At 40.3% G+C, this 27,846-nt stretch overlaps 1 protein-coding gene across 1 annotated transcript in view; it reads left to right on the forward strand.

The window, feature by feature from the left end:
- The window catches only part of PRKAR1B (protein kinase cAMP-dependent type I regulatory subunit beta), a 97,210-nt gene that overhangs the window by 64,975 nt on the left and 4,389 nt on the right, over positions 1-27,846 (forward strand). Inside the window, exons 8-9 of the mRNA XM_051632451.1 lie at positions 8,301-8,361; positions 11,866-11,987. Of these exons, the coding sequence (XP_051488411.1) occupies positions 8,301-8,361; positions 11,866-11,987 (183 nt within the window). The remainder of the gene's footprint in view (positions 1-8,300; positions 8,362-11,865; positions 11,988-27,846) is intronic.

Genomic DNA, 27,846 nt, shown 5'->3' on the forward strand with positions numbered 1-27,846 from the left:
GGTCTTGTTAATGGAGTTGACATTCTTTACTTTCTTTTGTAGCACCAGTACTTCTGTTCATTGGTCAGAGTGCAGTGATGATAGCAGGCTGCACACTCTGTGTTTCTACACAAAAGAGAGAGGACATGACAAGAACACTAAGTAACTAAATTAAGTGAATTGAAGGAAAAGGGGACAGGATTCAGCAGAAAGACGCCGAGTCAGAAATGTGATTCAATAACTTTATGCATAACTATTATACATGAATGAAAACCTCAGGAGGCCTCCATCACCCACTGAAGCTCTGCAACTCTTCTCCTTATCATGAACCTGAAAATGTCTTTCAGCACCACCCCTTGCCTCTGAGGTCTTTGTCTGAACTTGTATTATAGTCTTTAAGGCAGGCAATGCAAGGTAAATCCAGCTCTGCTGAAAAAAAAGAAGCTCAGTTGAAGCGTGCCCTCCATCCTCATTAGCCAGCAGCCAGCCACACATATCACAGGCTGGTAGCTGCAGAGTCCCTCCTAATGATTCGTTGCTCTGCTCCTTTCAAACTCCCTCATCTCTGCAGTGATGCTCAACAGACCTCCTGGGTACCTGATATGTGTGCTGGCTTATGGATTTGCTGTTGGTTCTTGAGTGGTGAGTTTATAACGGAAACTTTGTCAGATAATTAACTTTAGCAATGTCATAACTTTTTTTATGAGTTTTTTTCTTATGTCCATGTGCATATCTTCCTTCTCCAAAAAATATTCCTTGCTCTTTGATGATTAACAGACATAACTCTATGTAAAGCTTCTTTCTCAATAGGACTTGTCTCTAAAAACTGCATTGTTTCATTCTTATCTGAAGGAAATGACACTATGCTCTCAGAATAATGAAGGAGTGTTCATTTTGAGATCATCTATATTTCCAGTGGATGTCATGGATAACAGAAAAATTAGCAAAAGGATTGAGTAGATTTTACAGTTAAATGATTAGTTCTTAAGCAACAGAGTGTAAGAGAGATCTTTAATTACACTGTGTGATGACTGTTGGATGTCTGTATGAAGCATTGCTGGTTTCCACTCTGTATTTCATGGGCTGAGTTCTGTTTTGCATAAATGAACATTACACTGACATCCAGAAGAGTACATCTGATGGAAATTTACTCTGTTCCAAAATATTCAGCCTGATTGCTCCAAGACAATATAGAGGAATAATGACACGAAATGTACTGTCTTCTCTCTTGTGAATAACAGGATGAATAGTTTTTGAACGCTTCACCATGTGGGGAAGCAGGCAGCAGTAATTAGCACCTTTCTGGAAGGTATTTCTAAAACACAGAGCAGGAGAATTTCCTAATCAATTTAAGAAGGACACTCTATTTGTCCCATGTCCTACATGGAAGCAATGGAAGGGTGACTGGGATAACTGGTGCAATGAACCTGCATGCTGCAAGGAAGAATTCAAGGTATAACAGAGAAAGGAAGTTGGAGGAAAATAAATGTCAGGATGAGCACATATTCCTCGGCGTTTTAAGCACAGCTTTTTACAGCTACCTGCAAGCTTGCTATGAACAAACTGAAGGGACAGATTCCCAGGCCTTGTAGCCTAGAGGTGATTTCAGTTTTAGCAACAATGAATGCTAAAATTCATGCTAAAAATAATGGTACTTAACACCATCCAACCCTGAGAGATTTCAGGTTTGGTCATGTGTCCATTACCATCTGATAGCAGTCTTCAGAAGATGAATATTTGAAGTAGCAACAGGATTTTACTGAAAGGATTTAAAATCCTAAGTGGAAAAGACTGTAGTTTTAATGCTGCCTTTACCCATACACACAACTTTAATACTATAGATTTACTTCTGTTTGATTCTAGTATAGTGCTACGTGCTTTTCAAATTAATTTACATATTATCTGAACCAGTGACTGCTGTGCCTTACCTAACTCAGTTTCTGCTGTTGATGAGACCTTTAGCTGAACAAGCAGGTGTTTGCTCTCCCTCTCTCTCTTTTTGTGTTGTTTTGTTGGGTTTTTTTACAGTTGAAGCCATTAAAAATTGGTCTGTTGCATTACATTAGATACCTGGGCAGTGTAATTGTAGTATTCCCAACACTTAGAAAGGAAATATTTCAGATAGTGTGGTGAATTAATTGCTGCAGGTACAGAAAATGTCCAATTTTAAGTGCTAGCCATGGTAAATGCAATTTTCCCATCCAGACTACATGAATTCTGTCATCTTTTCATTTATTTCTAGGTGCAGCATGGATAATTTCTTTGCTGTGGGTGAAATGAGACACCTGTCTGTGTGCATTCGTCTGAGGGCAGGTTACAGTGGCTCTCTGCACATTTCCTCAAGCCTAAGAATTAATTACATCATGTTTCAGTGGCTGCATTTCATACTTGAAGCTAACTCCACCATTATGTGGCTGGTTTTGCTGTACTCAGTTTCAAGATGTAGTAGTAGCTGCCTTTCAAGTCCCAGAAACATGGTTTCTTGCCTTCTAGACTCTAACCTTATGTTTCTAGAAAGCTGCTGGATATTTTGGATGTAGAAATGCTTCTGCCTTTAAATAAGGGGTAGCAATGTTTAGGATATCTTTTGAAATATGGCATTTTAAGTTGGTTTTAAAACTCGAGAGTTAGCAAGTTTTCTTTTATTTTCTGTTTGAAAATACTTTTGTCCAAGGGATCAATGACCTTTTTCTCCCAAAGATTTGTTTTTCTTTAGTAGTCAGATAAAGCCTTTCCATAACCCTAGATGGTTTTTGCTTTCATCTGCATTCCCTCCCAGTCACGACCAGCCCCATGTTTTCTCAGTCTGGTGTCGAAATTTTATTCAAGTTGTAAATATTTATTTGCAAGTCATGCCTTCAGATCCACACTTGCCAAAAAGATTTTATCCTGTCATGAGACACTTGGCTCCCTCCTCATTTCTCCTTGCAGCTCTCTTTTGGTTTGTTGCTTTGCATTTTGTAATTTCTCGTTTTTATTTCTTAGTGCCATTTTCCCCAATTACGTGTCTCATTGATCCTGACTGGTTTATGGTATGAATAAAATGCATCTCAGGAGGTTTGGAAATTTAGGTTTTCCTTTTTTTTTAAGATGGACAAAGTCTAATGCAAAAAATTTCTGCAGGCTTTTAGTTACACTTGTCAGCCATTTATTATTTAGCCTGTCTCAAAAGAGGTTTGTTAAAACAGATATATTTCTTTCTGTTTAATTATCTCAGCTTAGGTATCCTGATGGCTTGAAGGTCACATTCAAGTATGTTTTAGCAGCTGTGATGATTATAAATGTCGGGATAGTTCTTTTAGTTAGGATTTGCAGTGAAATTGGTTGGCTTTCACTTCAGACCTTGATGAAGTATTATACCATGAAATTCACTGTACTAGATGGGATACAAAAAACACTTCAACATGTTCCCCCCTCAGTGCACTCACAAATTGTCATCTGTCCATTTGTGTGTTTAAAAAAAAATTCCGTGCTGAGTTGCATACTTTTCACTCTGTTGCAGATTTTTTAATGTATACATTCTCTGTGTGTGCACACCCAAGCACACACACACATATTTATGTATATATTCTGTATTTATTTACTTACATTCTTCTGGGATAGATGCAAAGGAATTTTTCACCAGAGGATTCTCATGTAATTCAGCTGCTGAAATGTTGCTACTCTGTCCTTTGCAATTGGGATTCAAGAGCATCACAGAGTGGGGAACATCCCAGGGTAGTACAATATTTGTATTCTAAATATAGCAAATACCACAAATACCAGAGAAGCAAATGTCTGTATCCCAACATCAGATTGATCCCCCAGACAATTCAGTTCCCAGACTGAGGAAATTTGCAGTATTAATTTATTGTAATTTCTTCTTTAAGAAGGCTTGATTCAGGATAACTTCACTATCCTCTAGTTCCCATGGTTCAAGATACCTGGCTCTGAGAGCAGAGCTACTGGGACACTATATGTTTAGCCTAGCTGACAAACCTTGGTTGCAGAAAGTGAGTTGTAATATGGGGATGTAAGTCATGACAAATCCAGGTTAGTCAGTAATGCCTCACTTTGTTTATGCTGTTTTATGGTTTTTTTCACAGCTTTGAACCTGTTTTCAGGTGCCTTTTTCCACTCAGACAGAGTAAGTCAGCAGCACTTCTTGTTTCTGTAAAATGTAGGTTGCATGGTGGCCAAAACAGAAAGCGAATCCGAAGCCTGCAATCTGTCCAACATCTGTGCAGTGTAGCACTGGGGTCTTGCAGGCTGTTTGGTTGTCATGGGCAGCAGGCTCACTGACTCTTTCATGCTGTAAGAATGTACAACCAAAGCATCATTCAATATCAGCATTATGCAGGGATTAAATGGTGCTGGAGTAGTCCAGAAGGCCATTCTAGCACCTCCTGTCAGTGTAACTCTTTTGTTTGAAACTTGAGCCATGCTTGGCCTTTTGGTAGCCATTAGTTTGGCTTCTTACTGAAGGTGGGGATTTCTAGGAAGGACCTGATCAAGTCCAGCCAGCCCATCTGTACACCCAAAAATATGGAGTAAGCAAGAAGACTTGAAGAGTGCGGGAGCGACAAAGCAAAGAGACAAGCAGAGGCTGAGAAGGACAGAGACCAGACTGGAGTAGTGGGAAGAAAAACTGGAAGAAAACAGGGAAAATGAAGAAGGGGCAGATGAAAAAGAGATTCAACAGTCTTATTCAACAAGACCTGTTATAAACTCTGGGGCATTCATTTTTCCCACCCTCTGTATTGCTTAAGCTAAGCCTAGGGCTTGCTACATTTTTAAGTGGTCCTAAAACTGGCTTTGAGCTCTTTTCTGGGTGGATTTTGCAAAATGCAAGTGATTTTCTTTCCCCTTAGGACTGTTTCTGGGAGGAGCACTGCAGCTCAGAATATTAACGAGTCTTTGTAATTAGTGGGAACCACTGTCTTTAAGAAGATGAACTTGTGCATGACAGCTCAGAACTGGGGAGAAAGTGAACAAAGGAAAGGAGGGAGAGGGAGAAACAGCGACTATTGAAAGAAGATATTAATAGGTTAGCAAAAGCAGAATTAATAAAGACTTTTTAAAACATGCCATCAAGAACTCTGCCAGTGCAGAATTATTCACATACATTTACTATTGTTTTTATCTTGTTCAAGCAGTAAGATTTCTACTGCTTCTCTTGGGAAGCTTTTCTGCAAGAGATTAATTCCTAAGTTGGGAAAACTTTTTTGATATTCATCTTAAATTAGATTTTCTTAATTTTTTCCTATTACTTTGAGTTATGTCAAGTTATACTGTACTAAATTGCCCTCTCTGTCATGTATCTGTAGATTATTATCACTCTCTACTTAAAGCCTTTGTAGCAATGCATGCTAGCTATGAGTATGACATACCTATGATCCCAGCCTTGGAACTGACCAATAGAGGCTGAATTTGTTTCCCTCCTTCCCTACCAGCTGTCCCCAAGTGTTTTAGCAGTTCTTCGGGCTCTGTTTGGTTTGGGAGCACTTTCCTGGAGAAGAGGTACCCAGGCAGAGTGTAGCAAGGCACCGTCACATCCGAGCCATGGAGATAGAGCCTCTAAACTTCATTCCTGGATGATGTCTTTGAATATACAGACCAAAATAGCCTTGGCTATATTCTTGTTGTAGTCTGATGTTGCAAACCAGGTCTCCCCTACTGTCTGTAAATCTCTGTCAGCTTTACAGCTTTCCAGTCTTCTTCCGTTTGTCAAACATCTGTGCTTTGGATTTTTTCCTCACATATCTGAGCTGTATTTTCCAAACAGAAGCTCATTCTATTATTTTCTATTCCCATTTATAATGTCTCTAGGTCCTTTCTTGTTATTTTCCTGTCTTGGCAAGCTTTCATAGTATCTCCTAGTCTGCAGATATCGTTACGGTCGGATTTGTTGCTGCTTCTAGGAGATCCATGAAAATATTGTATAAGAACTGACTTAGCATGTGTCCCAAGGAGGGTACTGCTTGACACTGCTGCAGAAACCCCTTGAAGGGGAATAGAGGAAGCTATGATGGTGTTCATACTATTTGGTTAAAGTGACTACACAAAATAAAACAAGTATAAAAAAGGTATCAGGAGACAGAGGTGATTAGGCTGATGAAGGAAGGTGGGAAATAGGCATGTTCTCTCTCTGTTTCAGGGGGAGAAAAAGATGCTTAACATCAATGGAAATCAGCACATGCTTTGATTTTTGTAACAATTCTACTGCTGGGTTGTTTTTAGCTTATGTTAGAGTAGTGTTATCCCAAAATCTCTTCCCCTCACTCTGCTTGTGAAAGCTTGAGCAGGAAAACACATTCAAGTGAAAACAATGCGCATGAGGGTGAGCCAAGCTTCTCCTTTCTGGAGAAGCTCAACCTCTGGTCCTTCCCTAGGTCCTGTTCTCCTTTACCTTTGTGGTATTGTTCTGAGACGTGGGATAGTTAAGACAGTGAAGCTAATGCATAAGTGAAGTCCAAATGAGGTTTGAAATACTATCACAACAAAAAAAAAAAAAAAATTGTACTAGCACACTTAATTCTTTCCACTTCATTTTTGCTTTTGCACTTGTCTTCCTAGTGAAGTCTGTACCCCTGCCCTGGCTTTGTTTAGCCAAGATGTAACACACCGGTTTTCCTGTAGGAAGTGATGGCTGCTGCTCTTGGGGCTGGGCAGGATGCCTGCAATCCTCACCTTCCTGGGCCTTGTCTGCATCTCTAAATACTCAAAGCTGTGGTCAAGAGTCACTCATGGCTACTGATTACTGCTTCTTAAAATTCATCTGTGTCTGCAAGTCATTTAAAAAGCATTTTCCACATCTGTCCCTGGGTGCCCCAGCCCATCTAACTAAACCACCAATCTGGTTTTCCACAGCTGTCAATTTTGCTAGTCTCTTTTCCACTGGATTGCAGGGAGGGAAGCAACAACTGCGCAGTGTCCAGTTTTCCATTCTTTGTCTCGCAGCGAGCTGTCAGGCTCTGGCGAGGTTTGCACAGCCTCCTCCGTTTGAAGTTCGGGGTGTTTTTTTTTTTCTTTCTGGCACTTCAAATGCTCTCAAAGGCCCCTGAAGTTGAGAACCAGGTTTGTCAGACAGAGAGGTCAGACGAGGGTTACCGATGCTATCGCTGAGAGGAGAGCTGTCATCACCGGACTCGAAAATTATAGAGGGGGTGTTTTCCTTTTTCTTTGTCTATCCCCACTTTCTGCTTCTGCATCCAGCACTGACCAGGGCTCACTTGGAGAAGGAGGAATAGAGAAGTGGCTTTTTCTATGGCAGACGTGACATCTGGTTATGTCTTTCCTGTCCAGCCTATAAGTCAATGCCATCTTTATTTTCCCTTCCTGCAGAATATGAGTCTATCATCTTTTTGCTGTACTCCTGCCTTGTAGATTTGGCTAGCAGGCATCAGGCAGCCTTTGGCATCCACTGGGAATCTACCCAGGCAGAAATGATGTGGGCTGTCATATAACAGTGTGGAATAAACTGCAAGGTACCAAGGAAGACCCTGGAGCTCCACAATGGTCCCTGGGACGGTTTTCTTTATAAGTAATTTGTGTCACTGCTGGAGCAGTTAAGGATAAATTAATTATTTTTGCATTGGTAAAATTGCACTGTATTTTTTCCTACCTGAACCACCTTAAAGAAATGTGTGCTGGAATGGCTACTTCCAGTTTCTGACTATGGTGATCAAACACTATGAAAGCAGAATTTCTCTCAGTAATTTATCACACAATAAAATCTTACTAGAGTGGGAACCAGTCTGCTGGTGGCTGCAAATATACTGACAGCTTGTCTGCTCAAAAAAGATTAAATCTTTTAAGAATAATAATATGAATATGTTGCTTAGCAGTAATAACACATGTAACACCACTCAGAATATAAACCAGGCTTACAGATAAATGCTCCTGACATTAAAGAGGTTTTAACCTACAAGAATGGGACCCATGAGGGGGACATTTAAAGTTTTATCCTACTTTGTAAATTCTGTTCTAGCAGGGCCTGATTGGTAACAAAATATATATTGAATTAGTGAAATGGTTAATTGATGAAGGCAGTGTCCCTGTGAATAATGGCTACAATTCATCCACAGTGTCCAGTAAAGCCAGTGAAGTCAATGAAATTGCACCAAGATTGAATTTGATTCTTTTTGTCTTTGCTTATCAGCAAGTCAACTTGCCCAGACATTTTATGGGGAAACATTTGCCTTAGGCTGTTTATACTGGCTGTGCTTAAAGTTTGGAAGGGAAGGGAAGAAAAAAAAGAGCAGCAGTAGGAAGAATCACAAGAATCACAAAAATACTTTGTGTGATGTTGTACCTCCTTTTTCTCTCTCCTTTAATAACAGGGCAGCACGCTGAGAAAGCGGAAGATGTATGAAGAGTTCCTGAGCAAGGTCTCCATTTTGGGTCAGTTGCCCTTTGGACTTCCTCTGTTATATGTGTTGGTGGAATTAATTTTGGTCTTTGATGGCACGATGAAAGCAAGGTGGTCAAACAGAAGGTCTCACAGTTGCATTGTTTCTGAAGGAAAAAGCGTAAAGGGCCCTTTTTAGGATTTTTTTTTCTCATTCTTTATATACACAGAATGTGTTTGAAGGGCAAATCTTTCCTTAAATATGGAAGCAGGCATGCAGCCTTTTGGTAGGTAGGTAGCCTTTTGGTAGCTGCTGTTGCAGCAGAGATCATAAGGATAGAGGAGAAAGCAGTGCAGATAAAAATTTGCCATAAAGTCTGGTTACATCCTTCCAGGTGACAGGTGAGAAGCTTTTTCCTGTGAGAACACTGTATTTATCTGCACTAACCTCACTAATCTCACAAATCAAAATGGACTGATTTTTTTTTTTTTCCTTGGGTAGTTTACAGCCCCTGTCTCACATTCTTAAAACATCTGTTTAGCTTCTTGTCCTTGGATTTTGTTTCCCTTTGATTAATGTGATAGCCACGAAATTTGGGCATGTTCTTGATGGCCTTCAGTAGGAAAAATAACAAACCCATAATGCCTGACCAATCAATCACCATTAGGAGAACAAAAGCTTCTAATAAGGAGGACAGTGTTAGACAGTACAATGAAATGTTGGTGCTGTAGAAGAAACATCATGTTTCTGCTGGGGTTATTTTGAAAAAAAAAAAAAAAAAAAAAGAAAAAGTTCAGGATTAATTTGCTATATAATTAAAGTATTTATATTTCTACTTAAGCAATTTCCTCTCTTTGTTTATGGTATTCATCTACCATTTGAGCTTAAGTACCTGAAATATGAGAGCGTCTCAGTGAAAATGTACTTGAACTTCTGAGAGGTGCAGTGCATGAAATTTTCAATTACATTTGTATGCTTAAAGTAAGGCCAAGTATGTTGTTCACTTATTAATGAAGTCTTCATCATTTAAATGCCTTTTGTTATGCTTAATTTAAATCTTCCTAATTTAAGGGCACAAATTATAGCAAATTACAATGAGTATTTAAAGAAAAAAGGATCTCTGCACCTGCACTAATGAGGAGCAATTACAACAATGAGACATCTCAAAACAATTTCAGAGTAGAAAGGTTATCCAAAGATGTGCTTCCTTAAACATGTGGTTTGCCATGTAATTATAACCTAGGTTGTTACAGTTTTCCAATCTCATTTCTGTCTCTTTCCAACGAAGAAGGACTTCATTTGAACCTTTTTTTGAGTACCAGGCAAAATAACTCACCATTTCAGGAGCACTGAGAATTTAGGTGAAATGTGTGAGGATCTATTTCATGTGTCTAAAAAGTGGATGGCAGCTGGGAAGCAGAAATGTATTTTAGAAATCTCAGCACAGCACTGAGAAGTCAACTGCACTGTGTGCCTTAGGGGGGTCAGAACTTGGTGATTTCATGGTAGAAAAGCCTCTGCCTGAGCTTATTTATATTTTTTTCAAGGCTTGCATAGTGTCTGTATCCAGCCATATACCCGGAAGGGGAATTTTATTGTTTTTAGTCTAAGGATTTTTCAGATTATCAATAGCTGTTTATATTGTACTGAGCAAGATGTGAGAAATATAACTATTTCCATTTTTTTCTTTTTCTGGGGTGTAATTAAATAGAAAGCCATGAATTGATACATACCATTTAGAAACTGCAAAAAAAAAAAGTGTATGGTCTACTTTGTTTGATGCTTGACTTTAACTCTGCAACTAAAACTTCAGGAGTTCTATCATGTACAATTTCCTATATGATGCTCTGTTTGCAAAAGCCATTACCCACTGCATTTGTAGCGGTACAATTCCCTTAGACAAAAGAGACACTTCGTGACTACAGCTGGAATTAGCTTTGAATTTTTCATAAAGCCAACTGAAGAAGTTTCAAGAGACTCTTTTCATTGTTAATTACTGAGTTATTTTTTTCTTTTTTTTTTTTCTTTTTTTTAAAATGAAAAAGCCTACTCTAGTCTGTACGAAGGAGTTTTATGCTTATTTTTAGTCCAACAGAGCACTTTTTGAGTGTTGCATTGACAGTATGGGCTTGGTCTTTGATATTAGTGCTTCTGCAGCAAAGGCCACAAAGACACCATAAAACCATGAGGGTGTATGTGTGTCAGGCAGCTCAAAACCTGTCTTTGGTGCATTGATCACTTGGATTTGGTTTTGTTACCAGACTGTGTGTGTGCTTCCAAGCTGTGCCAAAAGGCTTTTAAACTATTTCACCTTCCAACAATACCTCTAAGCAATATTTTGAACAAAATGGGAGAGCTAGGATCTGAGAGAACAGCATAGATGTAATCCTGGTGTCAGGAGATGCGTCTTGACTTACAGTAGTTCAATAATTCATAATAAGTGCTCTAGTACATGAATTTTAAGCCCATCATTTTAAGGCAGTGAAGGTTATATCATTGTATTATCTGTTTCTTTCAAGAACTTTTACACCTCTTGCCTCTTTCAGTCAAATCTGATAAAGTAAAAAAGTTCAAGTATAATTCATTGCTTGTGATCCTCACGAAAATGGGTGGAGGAGAGAGACAGAGGCTGGCAACCCTTCTCCCCTGAGGGCAGGATGGGTAAAAGTCAGCCCTTAGCAAAGGTGGGAGAGAGGGAGAGAGGGAGGAGAAAGGCAGCAAGACAGTGAGCAGCCCTGGTTGAGCTTCTCTGCAGGCTGTCTTTTCAGTGCAGGTATGACAAGGGATTTGTGGCAGCTGCAGGTGGGTGATAAGGACACCAAGGCACAGGAAACAGGCTGTGTTAGCTTCATTACTCATAAAACAGACCAGTCATTTTTTCTTACTGAAGTTTACTTTGAAGTTTTATAAGTTTTCCCCCTCAGTGGGGGAATGAAAAGAAAAACACTTTGTAAACCATCCTGCTGGCAAGTGAATCAGAGGTGACATTTCAAGCATCCATACTGAAGTCTGGTCCCACTGCCACCCATGCTGCCAGGGTCTTGCCCTTGGCTTCAGTGGTGTGTGAGGTCTCGCCCACAGGCAAGAGTCATCTTTTGAACGGGCACTTTGGCATGGCTTATCTAGCAGGCTGTGGGTAGCAGGCTGGGAGCAACTCTGAGAAAAAAACAGCAGGACTTGTTGTGACATCTGCTGTAGGATGTGGTAAAAGCATCTCAGTGCTCCTGAATAGCTGATATCTCCAAACAGCTCCCAGGCTGCTCCAATCCATGGCAGCATCAGGATAGCCTAGATCAGATCACAGGCACTGGGAACTGGAGCCAACTTCTCCTGTCCAACTTTTAAGATTATTATCTGGTTGATTACTAAAGTCTAAGACACAATGAATAAATACATTCGTGTTTCCCAACTGGATGTTCGTGCAAAGTGCCTGGATGAAAGAAATGTTTCTCTTAGAACAGAACCAGGCATAGCAGAGCTGTCAGTTTAGATATGAACCTTCAGCCAAAGTTAAGAGTCTTTTTATAATAAAGCTTTATGATCTTCAATATTTTAGAGTCCCTGGACAAATGGGAGCGGCTGACAGTGGCTGATGCACTGGAACCTGTCCAGTTTGAAGATGGAGAAAAAATTGTGGTGCAGGGAGAGCCTGGTGATGATTTCTTCATTATTACAGAGGTAAGACTGACATCCTGATAAGCTCTGTCATTTCCTGGTAAAGATCAAGACTTTGCATTAAAAGACATTTGGGTTCAGTTCAATCTCTTACATCAGCATGAATATGAACTAGCTCCACTAGGAGCTCAAACCAGGAGAATTACTGAAAATTCAAATTATTTCAGAGAGTAGTTCCATGGAAGTGTCTTGTGTGGGATGATCCTTAGTTTCCAGTACACTGAAGAGGCAGAGGAATTTTGAGGTGTGTCTATTGTCTTTCCGGTTTGAAGGTTTGTTTTCTACATGAGATTTTTCTTGTTTAAATCACCAGTACTTGAACCCAACTGGCCAGCCATTGTTCCCAAAGGGGCTTAAGGGGAAAATCACAAACGAACATCTGTAAACTGAAGCAGGAGACCTGATCTGAAAATGGACCATTTGTTCTTTGTTTTGCCCTAAACTCAGTCCAAAGGCTGAGCCATTTTCTTGTTTACTCTCACACAGGCAGACAGATCTGTCAGGCAGCTGAAAATGCTGACATCTTTTGGGGAGATTATCTGACACTTCAGTTTCACCATCTCACTTCTGCAAACTGATGCTGACAGGGTATTTCCACCCTCCCTGACATAAATATTTGGATCCTTGGTATCTCATACAAATACACAGGCACTCTGATATAACAAGTTATAAGAAGGTATTAGAGAGACTTAGAATAACAAGACAGCATTAGGATATGTTTATATAAGTATTGAACAGGAGCTTTTCAGTACCAGTTGTGAATGTTCATATGCAAACATATAGTCTGGGAATGACCGACATATGGCTGTGTGGTGACAGCTCAACTGCATATGCCAGGCCAGATGTTACATGACCAGCTATGATGCAGTGGTGGCACAGCAGCTAGGAGGTAATCTGAATCCCTCACTGGGAGAAGCTCCTCCAGATGGATATAAAGAAGCTGGTGTCATTGTGTTGTGTTGGGATACAGATGTACGTGCACAGAATGCACCTCTGGCTCCATCAGGCTTCTGTGTTGTGATGTGATATAGGAGGAAAGAGACCCTGTTCTGCTCAGGTGATAAAGGGCTTGTACAGTGCCCATTCCAGATGGTTTAGAAGCCAACAGGTTTTTCTTTGCTCATTCCTTATCTGTAGATTTTTTGACAGATGCCTCTACCCAAGGCAGCCAGAATTTTGTTCATAATCAGTATCTGACACTTAAAATTCCATCCTTCTTTCCTCTTGAGTGTTGGAAATATCTATTTGATTTATGAGCATAGTTTTTCTTCTGATGCCTACAAAATTATCAGTGCAAATAACTGCACCTATATATCACACAGTGAGACACTTAAGGAACTTTAAATATGTGATGAGCAGTGCTCCTTCAAAACAAATGTCAGAATAAAAGAGACTAGATATTAGGTTAGGGATTTTTTTTTTAATCTTAACAAGGCATTTATTATATCATAAAATGTAGCAAATATAGCTTCTTTTTTTCAGATACATGGAATTTTCATTCCTACTAGTGTTACTAGTGCTATATTAGTCCTTGCAGCAGCACGAGACTGGGAAAACCTAATTTTCTTAGCCATCAAATCCCATGTGGAAAATTGGCAGCTTGCTTAAGAAGTACCAAGGGCCTTAATTTTCCCCCTCTTGATGGAACAGCTGTTAAGACTTGAGTGGGTAGAAAAGTATTAACACTGCATACTGCATAATCATAAAGTATCTGCTCACCTCACCCTTCCTACTATAAATCTAACATAGTTTCTCGCTTTGGAAATAGCCTATATTTTTCTACATTAAAGAATTAGCTTCCAGTATCAGCTTTCTTGTGCTGCAGTAGTATTTCTGCCTGCTCATGCATAGTTTAAGCTTTGTATTTTAAACCTGACTTCACAGGAGTTTACATCTTTGATGTTAAACTTTTCTGCAGGAGAATTGATGTGAGCTGCCAGGAACACGTTATTCTGCAAACTGGTCGAAAGTAGTTTTGGCTGGTCTGTTGTCACAATATGTTGAAAAGTCATTATCTTCTTTCGTAGGTTTTTTGATGTTTATGGCCATATAATCCAAAACACTAGAAATGCAGCCAATTTGTCTGGCTGCTGTAAAAGCAGAAGGTATTTCATATATCACCAGAATGCACAGTGTGTCCAGTAGTGCAAAGCTAAGCTTTGCCATGCAATTTTTGGGAAGGATACTCATTTATTATAAACCACAGTCATCTATGGCATGCCTTACACAAATCAGTTACCAATTTACAGAGATTTGGTGCACCAGCATCCCAGACACTGGTTCCAAGTGGGATCTTGTGTCTCCTAACATAAAAACAACTCTACAACACCATGGACACATGGATTTGAACTTGTTACCACAGTTTTTTATGAACTTTTAAGTATATTGGTCCTGCAGAAGGACACAGCCTGTGAATCCTGTGAACCTTCAGGATTTGCAGACTGAAGTGCAACCCTTTTGAAAGGGAGACTTTCAGTCTTGGTGATGATCAGAACAGCAATTCCTGCTTTAAACCAGGAATATTATCCAGATTAATGTGGACAAGTATATTTAGTCTCCTCTTTCTGTTAAGCAAGCACATTCACCTTCTCTCTTTTTTTCTTAGTATAATCTTTTTTTCCAGGGCTTTCTCTCCACCATCCAGAGTGCTCACACTCCAGAGTTGCACAGGCTCTAGTAGGGTGCAGGGTCCTTGAGGTGCAGACTGTATGCATGAAACTGCTCAGTGCCCCATGAAAAGCAAGGCTGCAGCAGGACCTCAGCCAAATTATTAGAATAACAGAAAATGTACACAGGGAAGTGTCACAGGAAACCAGGGCTTTTTAAGGTCACTGCTCACAAAGCTGTTTATGGTTCATTTTTGTTAAAAAGTCTAATGAGAAAAGTATTACCCTGAGATTCCAGGTCAGCTACAGTTTATCTGCCATCCTAAATCTTCACAGGCACCACTAAGTTGTTTACTTGCAGTAGGCTGGGTGCTTTTCCATTGAAATCTCAAGCAGCCTTCAACACGATTTAGTTTTACTATTTCAAGGCTGTGATTTTTTCCAGAGATAGAATTATTTTAATGTTTATACCATATTCCTTAATTTGAAGATAGGATCAGAAATGCATGTCTGCTTGCAAAAGCAAAGCAACCGCTTCTGTGAGATTGATTTACTGCACTTGAAACTGGTAATTAAAGAAAAAAAGGAAAAGAAAAAGAGAAGCAGCCCTGCAGTTCCTGTATTTTCAAATATTTCCAGGTTTTATTTTCCCACTATGGTTTTCACACAACAAACTCAGGCTTTCCCAGACCAGACAGATGTGGAATGTATCTGCTGGATTCCAAGGTCATGGAATTATCCCATATGAGATTCCTGGCACAGAGGTGAAAAACTTTAAGCACCATGAAACAATTGTTGCCATAAAGAATTATATTTTGGCAAGCGTAAATCATAACAGATGTACAGTTTCTAACAAATAAATTTGCAGTTGCATTGTACACTGCCACACTGTGTACCCAGCAGCAGGGAGGATTTATTCATCAGCCTTCAGATAACACAAATATTTTTAGCTAGCATTTTAAAGTGGTAGCTTGCAAAGGCATGTGAACTTTGTGGATTTATATATCCCAGCAAATGTTCAGTCCCTTTAAATGAAATGCCCGTTGAAGGGAGGCTGATTTTATTCCTCACTCGTGCTTTGCCACTGAGCTCAGCTCAAACAGTAGTTGAAACTAGTGTAGTAGTGCTCTGAAACTGGAAAGCAATGAGGCTTTTGCTGTTGTCTAGGTTACTGAGAAAGGTAGTGACAATAGTATTAAAAATAGCGGTTATGATCATGTACCACTCTCTGAAGTTCAGTTTCCAACTTGGCTGGGTGGCACAGCACCTCCAAGTCCCTAATGCAGCTGCCAAAAATGCAGGGACCTGCAGCCATGAAGTGCCCTGCTGGGTTTTCCAGCTCCCACTCCTCCCCATGTCAGATCATTTGGATCTACTTGTCATGACCAAGCACTGTGTAGGGCACATGGATATTGTCACGGGACTCCACTGACTGTGTTCAGGGAGCCTTTTAATCTCAGCTGCACACTGAGAGCTTGCTGAACTGCTGCCATATGGCTCCAATACTCCATAAAGTTTGACATGGCTGAAGAAAAATGTGTGCACAGACACAAACGTCCTCAGGTGTAGGAGGAGAGAACAGCAAAAGGTTTATAATAGTGCCACACTGCGCCCCAAGAGCACAGCTTGTAAATGTCCCTTAAACATGCCCTCTATAGTCCGTCATCTTGGAAGACAGTTTGATTTAAGTGGTGCAGAAAGCAAAGAAAAAAAACTGCATGAGAATCAAAACATTTCCAATTAACGGTTGGTCAAGTTGCCCAGCAATAGCATGCAGCAGCCTAAAAATAAAAGACTTAAAAATAGAAGATAATTCACAGGAGAAAATTCAAGGAGAAATGGACCCCATGTGTCAAGTGGTTTCACATTAGGTTTTTGCTTTTCACTTTAAAAACTTGTATATTTAATTGTAGATAAGTGCTAAGTTACAGGGGGTAGTTGCATACTCCTCTGCAACTCCTTTGTGAAGAACAATTAAAAACAGCTGAGAATTTGTCTGCTTTGCTGTTATCCTGCTGGATAGAGAGGGGGCAGAGTGAGGGCATCTGATTATCAGTCTCACCTGTATGATCAGTCCAGTCTGTGGGCAGAATGTTACCCTCCCTGTTTCCCTATCTGTGCAATAATCCTAGTGACACTTCATAAAGGTGAGCAAAAGCTTATTGGGAAAAGGCACAAAGTATCTGTCAGTACAGAAACCAGGCAAGGGGAACAGCAAAATTGGCAAGTAAGGGAAACATTTTCATTGATAGTGGGAAATCCTTTGAGTATTAGTGCACAGAGCTGCCCAAATGATAAAAATAAATGAAATTAGTTGGTAATGGTTATTAGTTTGGCTGATTACACTGAAAACAGTCCTGTAATCCTCGGGGGCTGCTGGCTTTCATGCTGCTGTTGGCATTTCAAGTCAGGGCCACAAACTGGTTCCAGTCTGGGCAGGATCTGCTGCAAGTTCTTGCTGAGAGTGTTCTTGAGATAGTGTCTTGTAGGTGAAATCAGTGTTTCCAGCCCCGCTGACACTCTTGGCATGCTATGGAGCGTCTCTGCACACATGCAGTTCAAAGCCTTGTTAGGTGGAACAGTGTTTGTAAACTCTTCCTGCCATGGTAACGTGCACCAACAGAGGAAGATCCTTGGATGAAGTGGGAAGGGCACTCCATTCTTCACAGAACTGGGCCTTTTCGTAGGAAAAGTCGACTTGAGTCTTAAATTGCACAACAAGCACCTGAAGATTTATGATTTAAAAGCTCCTTAAGAGGGAAAAGAAAAGAAGAAAAATAATAGCCCAATTGTTTCCTGCTCTAAATTGTTGCTCTTTGACTTTCTAACCCAAGAAAGACCCCTTTGGCACCTACCCCTGCGACAGGCAGGAGAACTACAAAGTAAACTTTTTCCGTATGGTTAATGAAGTCACTGCCTTAGGCACACTCTGCTATCACACCTGATAATCTCTTTAAAAACACAGTGTGATTAATTATTAATTAGGAAGATGAATGTTGTCTAGAAAAGGAGTTTCAAAGGCTACAATGTGAACTGCTTAGTGTTACCAGGATTTTGTTGATACCAAAAAATGTTTGTCAAAGGCAGTCTGCAGGGACTCCTAGTATGCCCAATAAACAAAATAAACCGAATAAACAGAGCCAGCACTCACGGGGGGCTCTGTACTTTGCTTGGTTTTAGCTGCAGAGGCATTGCTTCCCACAGAGCTATGTGGGAACACATTCCAAGGAATGCACAGGAAAGGTGCATTCAATATTCTTGGTGTCACCTTGTTGTGTTGGAACAATTGTGTTTCCATTGGCCCTGCTTCAAAGTTCAGCTGTGTTCAGGATGGCATCTTTAACGGCCAGCTGACAACAAAGATTGAAAGTTAGGTGTGTGACTGGCTCCCTTCCTGACTAGAGATCAGGGTGAAGTACTTTCAGGTTAGTCCAGCTCTTGCTAAACTCAGTTTAACTTTAACTTCTGTGGGCAGTGAATTAGATAGCATGGACATGCAATACCCACAGACATGCAGTATCCACAGATGTGCAATCCTGTCTCTCCTGCATCAGAGAGGGACAATGCTTCATATAAAGCAACTGGCTGCTCCCCTTCTTCTTTCCACCAGCCATGGAGGGCCTGTCAGTGACTGCAGGTTTTGGCGCATCCTTCCAACTCTTTCTCTAGCCTCACTAGAGGCCAGTGCCAGTGCCAGTGCAATCAATGTCACCGGTGGTAAATTCTGCAAAATCTGAAACCTCAAAAGTGATGCACGATGGAGCATTTTCTTAATAATTTTGTGAAACTTCAGATTAGCCAATATTTCTAGTCTATTTTAGAACTTTGCAGATTTTGTTCCTAGTTTGTGGCAGAAACCAGGACAACTGTATGTAAATTCTGTGAGTTGCTATGAACCTAGAGACTGGAGAATAATGTATAATAGTTTAAAAATGCACAGTTAAAAAAATGCTGTCAAACCCAGTCATGACTCAATCTTGAGTCCACAATCAGAATTAAGTCCTCTTGCATCATCCTTCTCCAAGGCCATTCAGATCAGCTAGCTTTTATATTTTGAAAACAAAGTTTTTTTATAAAGAACTCTCCTGGGTAGGAAAACAAAGTACAAGTGATGTTCCCAGTCAATAGCTCATTACTGAAAAAAAATTCTGACCTGGATTGGCACATCCATGTAGTATGAATTTTAAGAATTGTAATAACTGTAATATGTTAACATTTTAACCAGCTGATTTCATTTTAGGAGGTACTTATCTGTCTTACATTAACATCTCATGAACTTTGTGGGGTTTATCTTCACTACCCCTATGTGATGAGGTGTGTGAAGCAACCTCAATTTTGCATTTTGTGCACAGGCACAAGAATAAAGATAGTTCTTCATTCCTGCTGAAGACAATCAATGGGAATTAGATGCCTTGAAAGTCTGGACCTTTATGATTTCACTCACAGAAGGTAGAGAAGCAGTGTTAGCCCTATGGACAGAATCTCAAGCTGTGATATCAATGTGACTATCCTTTTTCCTTTATGATAAATGTCACCACCCAAAAATGAGGGGTGTTACTGTCTGCTGCAGGTTATGTGCAAGTCACTTGCATTTTGTATTGCTGACCAAAATTTATTTATTTTTCCCCTTGGTTTTGTATAAAATTCTTTCATAAATCAAAGTCTGGCAAATAATAAAAATCTGAGATTATGAGCTGACTAAAGGAATACTTGCAGTGTCTTTGGCTAGACAGTTCAAAGGATTTGTCTTCTTTTGGAAAGTAGCCCTAGAACTGCTGATCCTTTGCTGTAACATAAAAGCTGTCCCAGGAATTATGCCATCAGCTGTCCCAAAGGGCTAAAATGGCAGCTGAGGAGTGATATGCTTCTGGTCTTCCAGGACATTGTGATTGAGAACATTGCTTATGCCAGCATCATGAGGAACAGGCAGGACTTGCTATGTTGCTCTGTGTCCCTGTAATGTTGGTAAACTTAGGTCTTGAAGCAGAACCACCAGGAGGATGCAGTGTAGCTATTCTCAAAGGCTTAAAAGTAGTTTTCATAACCTCTCTTTTGCACATTCTTTACCCAGTGCAAAATGATGTGTATGAATGTTTCCCCAATTTACTTTTGACATGACAACTTGTGTAGGAGTCTTCAGTCTCTTTCAGCTGTAATTTAAAACATCTGATTTGTGAACCCATGAAATTGAAGATTTTGCTGGAAATACAGACACACCCTGGCCTCTTACCACTGTAGGGTACGTGGAAAACTGGGAGATCATTTGATGTGCAGAGAAGGGAAACCCAAAGTTAGTAATTGTCAATTTCATTCTTAATATATACATGCTCCATTTGAATTCTCATAAAAATCAGAATGCTAGATTTTCTCAATGTTCAAAAACAGCCTGTGACTTCTTACTTAGCCAATACTTGCTTTAAGGTATGATTGCTGCTTTGACTTTTCTCTTTGACTAAAGAGAGTCCAGTAGTGTCTTCCTACCATGGAAGTGCAGAAAAGCAGCAGGGGTTCCCAGGCAATGAAACACCTCTCCATGTGAGGAGGGAGAACAGCACAGGCTGTTTACTCCTCAAGATTTTCAGGGGATTGTCAGGATCCTTATTAGCTTTTTTGGCATTGAAATCCAAACTCACAATCCTGATTGAAAGCTCACAAGCCCTGATTCAAAGCACTTGGACAATGTGACCAAGAACTTTATGGCCTTACTGGGATGGCTCTTGTATCTCCTTTGCAAAAACCCTATAGAGATTACTGTGGATTTTCTGAAAAAGTGGACCCTTCAGGGCTCACCCATTAGCTGTGCAGTTTGGATTTTGTGGAGCATACAAGCCTCTCTGTAGTGTGCTCTGCGAAAAAGCAACTTTGAGTGCATTTTTTCCTCTGATTTTCAGAACTTAGTCCTTGAATACACAAGATTCATCAACTAAAAGAACTTAAAGAGAGCTTTCCAGGGAGGATCTTCCTGATCTCCGTGATAAATTTCCTTTTCTCCTTCCCCCAGTTTGCTCCAAGTTTTCTTTCTTGCTAAGAAGCTGTTGTCCTAGCTGGCTACAGCTGCTTGCCCAGCCCTGGTAACAGTATTAGTTCTGAGACTTCAGTGACGGTGTCTGTCTCAGCCTTTTGCTTGGTCTGGTTACTTTAGCATCTACAGAATGTTTTCACAAAGAAGCAGATGGTGGTAGGAGTAATTGGGCCGTAAAACAACATTAACAGCTAAAAACGATTTTCACCAGAAAGGCTTTTGTGGGCAGGGTGAGGGAGGATCAGCACTGTTTTCTTGTTTTCTCTCCCATACATTCAACCCTGCCCCTGCTGTAGGTGGTAGAGCTCTGCACTGTCTGCTTCCAGGAGATGAGCCCTGTTAGGTCAGTCACAAATATGAACAGTTGATGAATAACCCATTATAGAGTCACTTTTATGTTGACTCAGTGGACATTTCCTGGCTTCAGAGAGAGTGAAGATAATGGCTAGCTTTGTAGAAAGAAAGAATCTCTAAAATGCAACTTTTTTTTTTTCCCTATGTGACTTTTATTGCTTTGTACGCTGACAGGTCGGAGGGAGGAAAACAGTGCCTTGTTGCCAATAATCCACAGCACTTGGCACAGAAGGTCTTTAAAATCTGGCACCGGGATGAATATTAATTCAGTTGTTTTCCCACAGCAGCTACTGATTAGTCAAGGCCAAGTATTACTAAGACGATTCATTAAAACTCAGTATTTGAGCCCACCTTTACTGAGTGGATCTGCTTTTTGTCACCCCTGCAGCAGGTGGGCTCAATGTGCAATAAAAGGGGCAACTAAAATCCTGGAACATAGGAAAGATAAAAATACAGAGGAACCCCAAAGGCCGGGCTGTGGTGCAACTGCCTCCCAGCTTTCTGGGCATGGAGCCAGGCAAGGAGGATCACACCCCTGGCAAGGGTCTCCTCTCACGGCTCAGAGCTGGTGTCCTCACCCCTCTGCCACCATCCCCTCAACTCCCAGGCTTCCCAGTGTCAATTGGCAAGGAGTGAAGCGTGGGGCTATTGTGGCACTGAGGCTGGGGAGCACAGAGGCCACCGTGGTGTTCCTCAATCTGATGATGGGGGATGAATATGCCTGTTGATGAAGTCTTGAGTCCCCCAACACATGGCTACAGCTCCATTGGCCACCTGCATGATCTAGCCTGAGGTTAGCTCTGCTGCTCTATCTCAAGGGCAACATTTTGAAGGCCAAAAACTATAAAACATAATGTTGTGATTCTGAGAAACCTTTTGACTGAAAAGGCTTAAAGAAAAAAAAAAAAACAGTTTTTTATTCTTTGTGCAAAACCTGCTTTGTTTCACCTAGATATTGCAGGGCTCTCCATGCCTGAAGCAAACTGCAGTTGGTGCAGTGGCTTCTGCTTCTTCTGGCTTTTCACTCTCTTCACTGGTCTCTCTCTGCCTGAATCTTGTCTTCTTCCATCTAATAACACTTATTTTACTTCAATGGGAATACATTAGGCACAGCACAGGTTTAATGCAGACTGTATCAAAGAAAGACTGAAGGGGAAGATTGTCTGAGATCCTGCAGTAGGAGGATGAACAAAACAGTTGAAAAGGTCTTCCTGTGTCAAATATCTATGATTTTAAGTACTAAACGATCAAGGCAGAGGCGTTTCCTGGTGATTAATGATGGGCTGGGTGTAGTCATGTCTGGGCCTTAACCCTGGCCTCTTGTATATCCCTAGGAAATGCCCTGTGGCTCAGCTGTTTCTGCTGTTTTAAGCTGTACTTGGTTTATGATTTATTGTAATTTTTAGAAGTGCCTTTATGTTTGTGGCTATTTTAGTGACTGTAGACAGCTTTGTTCCCCCCTCTGTGGTCTGGAAGTTGTTTCTAAACTAATATAAATGTGCCTAGGTAGCAGAAGTGGTGGAAGTTTAGACATACATACAGTAGTCTTGTGCAGGTGTGATATAGCTGGTAGACACAGTGACCTGCAGATTGTTTTCTGTGGAGCTCATGTAGAGGATCCATGCCAGCTGAGTAGTGATGTTTGCTTTCTTGGCTAGATTGTCGTGTCCATGAGTGTTGTTCAGAATTATGGCAAATAAGAATATGATGCGTTAAGTTTATAATGTTGTAATAATGTAATGCACTGACAATCATACCCATTGCAAAGGCACTTTCTGTAGCTGCTTTCTCCGAGAAGATTTTATGGGTACCACCCTGTACCCATTATTGCTCTTATGTTGCCTTGTGATGTCATTTGACATTGCACTATCAATCCTAAAGATGCCTTCTGAAAATCTGCTGAAATCAGTGGCAGTCAAGATTTCCAGACTCATGGCCCAATTAAAAAAGTTGAATGCATAAACCACTGAATATTTGTTTTCTAAAGCTGTGAGTAGCTCAGGGGTTTATCTTGAGCATTGTCTAGTCTCTGCTCTGTAATCTGCAGTGAACCCCAATGGATGCAGAAAAGAACTCACTTGTTGGAGGTAAGCAAACCAACCAACCACCACTTGTTCAGTCAGTGCAAACCTGGGGCTGCCCCTGCAGCCCTTACCCACTCACACTCATTGCAGCAGGCACAAATGGTAGTCAGAAAAGTACAGTTTGCCCAGCTGGACCAGATGTGTTTTAGGTTTCACATCAAACAACCAAACTGAATTAAATGATAATTTTTTAAAGTGGAGGGTGAAACATGCTAACAGGTCTTAGCAGGTCTTACACTTTCACCAGGCACTCACTATTCCCAGTAGTTTTGTAGCATTGGGAGCTCTAGCTTTGGACTCTCCTTAATATAAGCTAATGATTTGGAGATGCTCTGTGAATTGTTTAATTGCATGCATGAACCAGTCAACAGGCAGGTGTGAGTAAAGAAGGTGTTGCTTATAATGGTTGTAACTATGACAGTGTAAGAATGTTGTCCAGCCAGTGTTTGTAGATAGGTGACCAGTGTTTTTTATTGGATATATTGGCAATATTGGATATATAGGCAATATTGGATATATAGGTAATATCGGGTATATAGACAACTTCACAAAGGCATGTGTTCCCAAAAGCTCTTCTTCCTTTTCTAGGTATGCTAGTTGGTCTAATAAAAGATATTACTTCCACAAACCTTGCCTGCAATTAAATAAAATACTCCCAGAATCATACTGTGCAAAAGATCTTTTAAGTCCTTTCAGACCTGCTATAGCTTCTATTAAAAGCAACAGGAGTCTTTACATCCAGTCCTGACTGCTTCCCTGTGTAAGCAGGAACATTCTACACCACTTCACAGCCTCTTCCTTCATTTGTGGACTGTGGAGTGAGGGGAAACTCATCTTTTGAATGTGTGAATTACGGAGTGTGTGGATTAAGAAAGTGAGAAAGAGCAAAGATATGTTCATAATAGCAGTTGATAGAGTTAATAGCAAGAGCAGATGGATCTGCCTGACCTTTCCCATCTCTAATTCTATAGATTGCCCTGCTCTCTTCTACTGGATGGTGAAGAGGAAAACAAAATATCCTATAAAAACTTTCTAAGCTAAAACCTAGGATAATAATGTAACATTTTGAAGGCACAGGGAAAAAACCCAAATGACTCTCTTCCATGCTTTTCTTAAAAAAGCAGTAAGTAAAAGAGCACGACATAAACATGAAAATAGCAATAGTAGTGTCCTGCTTATGCAAATCAATATTATTTTCTTTTTAAAGTAGATATTATTTTGTATATTTAGTATTTCAAAAGGACATAGATGTTGACTTTGCATACAGTCATGGTAGAGTAAATATTTTTCAATTTTCATAATTATAAATATGTCATTATCCATGGAGCCTCACTCTATTTTTTTCTGATTGCTGTATCTTTAAAATGGGAGGTTAGACAAGCAAAACCAAAACATCAACAAGATTGACTTTTAAACCAAAAAGTTTTGAAAACAGTGCTGAATTTCCCTTCCCACCCAGTGGTGAAGGACCATACTGCACACCCCGTCCTCCCCAGAGGCAACATGGACACATCACTATCCACTACATTTTGCCTTGTGGTGCTTGGAAATTATTCCATCTGATCTGCTGAGCTGGAATAGAGGAAAAAAATACAGGATTTTGATTTTTAGCATCATGAACACTTGCCTTTTGTAGCCAGGGTACTTAAGCCAACTGCTGGCTATAGAAGTCATACTTAAATAGGAAACTAGGGCTCCAGAAGCAATCAGTGCATATAAATACATGCAGGACAAGGCCTGGGAATCCCAGTGTTGCTGCAGATGGGTCACTGTCTTTAGGCTGTAGGTTGTCACATTCATCCATATGGTCTGATAGTTTAAAAGTAGAACATCTATCAAAATCTCATTACTTTTGAGAGGATGGGAGCTCATGGATTGTAAACCTTAATTTATTTTTTATATCTTAAATTATGGTGCTGCATCTGAGCCATAAATTTTTTTAAAAACCAAACTGCTGATGCATTTGAAAGAGTTGAATAAATAGTGTCAGCACCACCACAGAGCAGTGGTAGGAGTGAGCAGGTGTGTGGGGTGAAGGTGGCAGAGAGGTGGTGGTGGCACATTGCTTTTGGAACTGCTACTCTTGTTGTTTTTGCAATAAGATGCCTGTATTTACTTGGAGGAGAGGAGAGAAGGTTAATGATATCAGTTCCTGGGAATACAGGCACTCCCCATTGACTGAAAGGGAATATTCCTGGATCCACCAAAGATCATAATTTCACTCCCAAGTGTCTGCCAGCAGCAAGACATGCCTGTCTGCCTTCAGTTTAATACCATTGCAAAGTGCTGATTTATTAAATGATGTCTTTGAGCTCGTGCTCTGTAGGTTTTACTTGATGGTATAGGAGGCTGAAATGGCTCTCAGGGTACAAGACAGAATTTTAAATTGAGCAGCACTAAATAGCCTGATCCTGTAAATCTAGGATCGTCACGTTATTTCAGAGGGACTGATCTTGCAAAGTTTTGTGTGTCATTTAAGGGGAAATCTTTCCCACTGAGACCAAAGGCTTTTGGGAATAAGAGTGATAAGCCCCTTGAATCCTTGCTAGATAATGCCCATGTCATCCAGGACAGAGCTCAAAAGTTTTATTCAGTTGTATCTTTCATAGGAGGTAGGGTTTGCTAAACCACAAGAAGGACAGAAAGCTGAAAAATGTCACCAGAAAGATTGGACAAGTAAAACAAATTGCAGCCCTGAAACCTACAATGGGAGCAAGAGTAGGGGTCAGCACCAAATTCACTTAGCATGACAACTTCATTAAGTATATGGGTAATAAATGACTATTTCAGTACTATTTTATTTTGTATTATTTTATTTCTCTATTATTTTTGCCCTGGTTACACTGACTGTGTCCAAATGGACTCTTCCACAATACAGTTAGAACAGCATTGTTTCCAGAGATAAGATATGTGAAGATAGATAGATAGATAGATAGATAGATAGATAGATAGATAGATAGATAGATAGATAATTATAAATACATCTTTGTTTCATGGTGTGGACAGTCTTCTCGTGAAGGTCATTTGGACAATGCTCCAGGATGTACTTGTGGAGCTGGTGACTTCTGCAACAAGAGGCCAAGCTGTGTAATCAGATCTTACATCTGGGTGCTCCTGTCAGGGTTTCAGGAAACTTCTTTTGCTCCATGATAAACCTGTTCTCACTGGGCAATGGGAAAAGCCTATGTGACTGTTAAAACAAGAGTGGAAAAATGTGTATCTGGAATATGCATTGCTCTATCCTGCCAAGCCAAGTGTTTATTGTGGAGGCCAGACACATCTGTCCTCCTCCAACAGATATCATGGTGTTTCTTGGATGAAAAAGGCCGACTGTAGTGGAACAGTGGAAGAAATTGCTTCAGAAGACTGACTTATTGAAGTCCTATATCATATGAATCCTGTCAGAAAAACATTAGCCACAATGAAAGCTGTCAGTTGGGGAGATGAAAGCAATATTGCTTGATATTGTGATCACCTTTATGGCAGCACACTCAAGGTGGGCAGTGGGGAATTGAGTCCTTCATTTGTTTGACCTGAGCGGTCAATAGTATTACTTTGGGGATTTTTTATTTGTTTGTTTTATGTAATAAAACATCTGTAATAAAAGATGTTTTAAAAAATAGTTTTGGGAAAGAGACTAGAGACATGGATTGCAGACAGTTATTTGGGTCAAAGGGTTAGGTTTTTGCCAGGCTCCAGATGGGGACGGAGAGGAGGACAGGAGCTGGAAGGGATTCTGAAGCTGAATCCATCAACGCTGCACACCAAGAAGAACAACATCAGTGTAGTGAGCTGCACCTGACCTGAAGTTTGGCAGTTTGAAGGAAGTTTGAAGGAGACAGTTCCATGCAGGCATTACTCCCTGTATGGGGTATTTCCAGGAACGCTGCTCATGAATGTGTTGTTTGTTCTGAAAACTTGCAGTAAGTGTGAATAGCAAAACTCATCACAGTATCTTTGCATTTTCATGCCCTTGCAGATTTACTGGAAGATCTTGGAAAACAGCAGCTTTGGCGGAACAGTTTAGTTATATCAAGGATAAGGAATTCTTGCTGGAAACTTGACAAGCACCAAATCACTTTCTTACATCCCAGTCCTTTCAGTTACTTCTGTGGATAGCCTTACACTTGCTATGGACAGTTTTATGTGCATGGAACATTTTAGTGGTAGATAAAACCCCAAACAAACCCCACAAAAGACTGAAACCGACCATTCCCTGTATGTTTGGCTTATTTTTTAACAGCTTTGCCCAGTTCAGGTACCTTTGCTCATGGTTCTGCACCTTCTGCTATCAGCTGTCTGGCATATGAAGAGTGCAAGCATTGAAGTGAGAAGAGTTTTGTGATTGTTTTCAAATGGATCTGAATTTACAGCCCTGCTGTTTCTCCAGTATTTTTGTAATACTGATACTGCATTTAGCAGATGGGGTGAAGGGTAAATTCTTGTGACCAATGTAACGTGTTGCCAGTCTGATATCTAGGGATTTATATTAAGCACAGGTTACTGCTAATGGGCAAAATGAGAAATTATAACTTTTAATGAGCCAGATTAATTCAATGTATCTCCATATGTATAAGAACCATCAGATGCTTAGCATATATCAAACAATACATGCACAGTATTTGATTTTTTGCTTCTGGTTCCTGGCATCAGCAGAAATAAAATTAACCATTCCATTTATGTTGCATGTAAAGGTTACATTATAAGATAACCTAGAACAATTTGTAAAGTATATGGGCTTAAAAATAACCCTGTTATGAAATAGGACATGATGCAACACAGCAGCGTTACAGCAG

This window comes from Apus apus, chromosome 14 (genome assembly GCF_020740795.1).
Source record: "Apus apus isolate bApuApu2 chromosome 14, bApuApu2.pri.cur, whole genome shotgun sequence".
NCBI lineage: Eukaryota > Metazoa > Chordata > Aves > Apodiformes > Apodidae > Apus > Apus apus.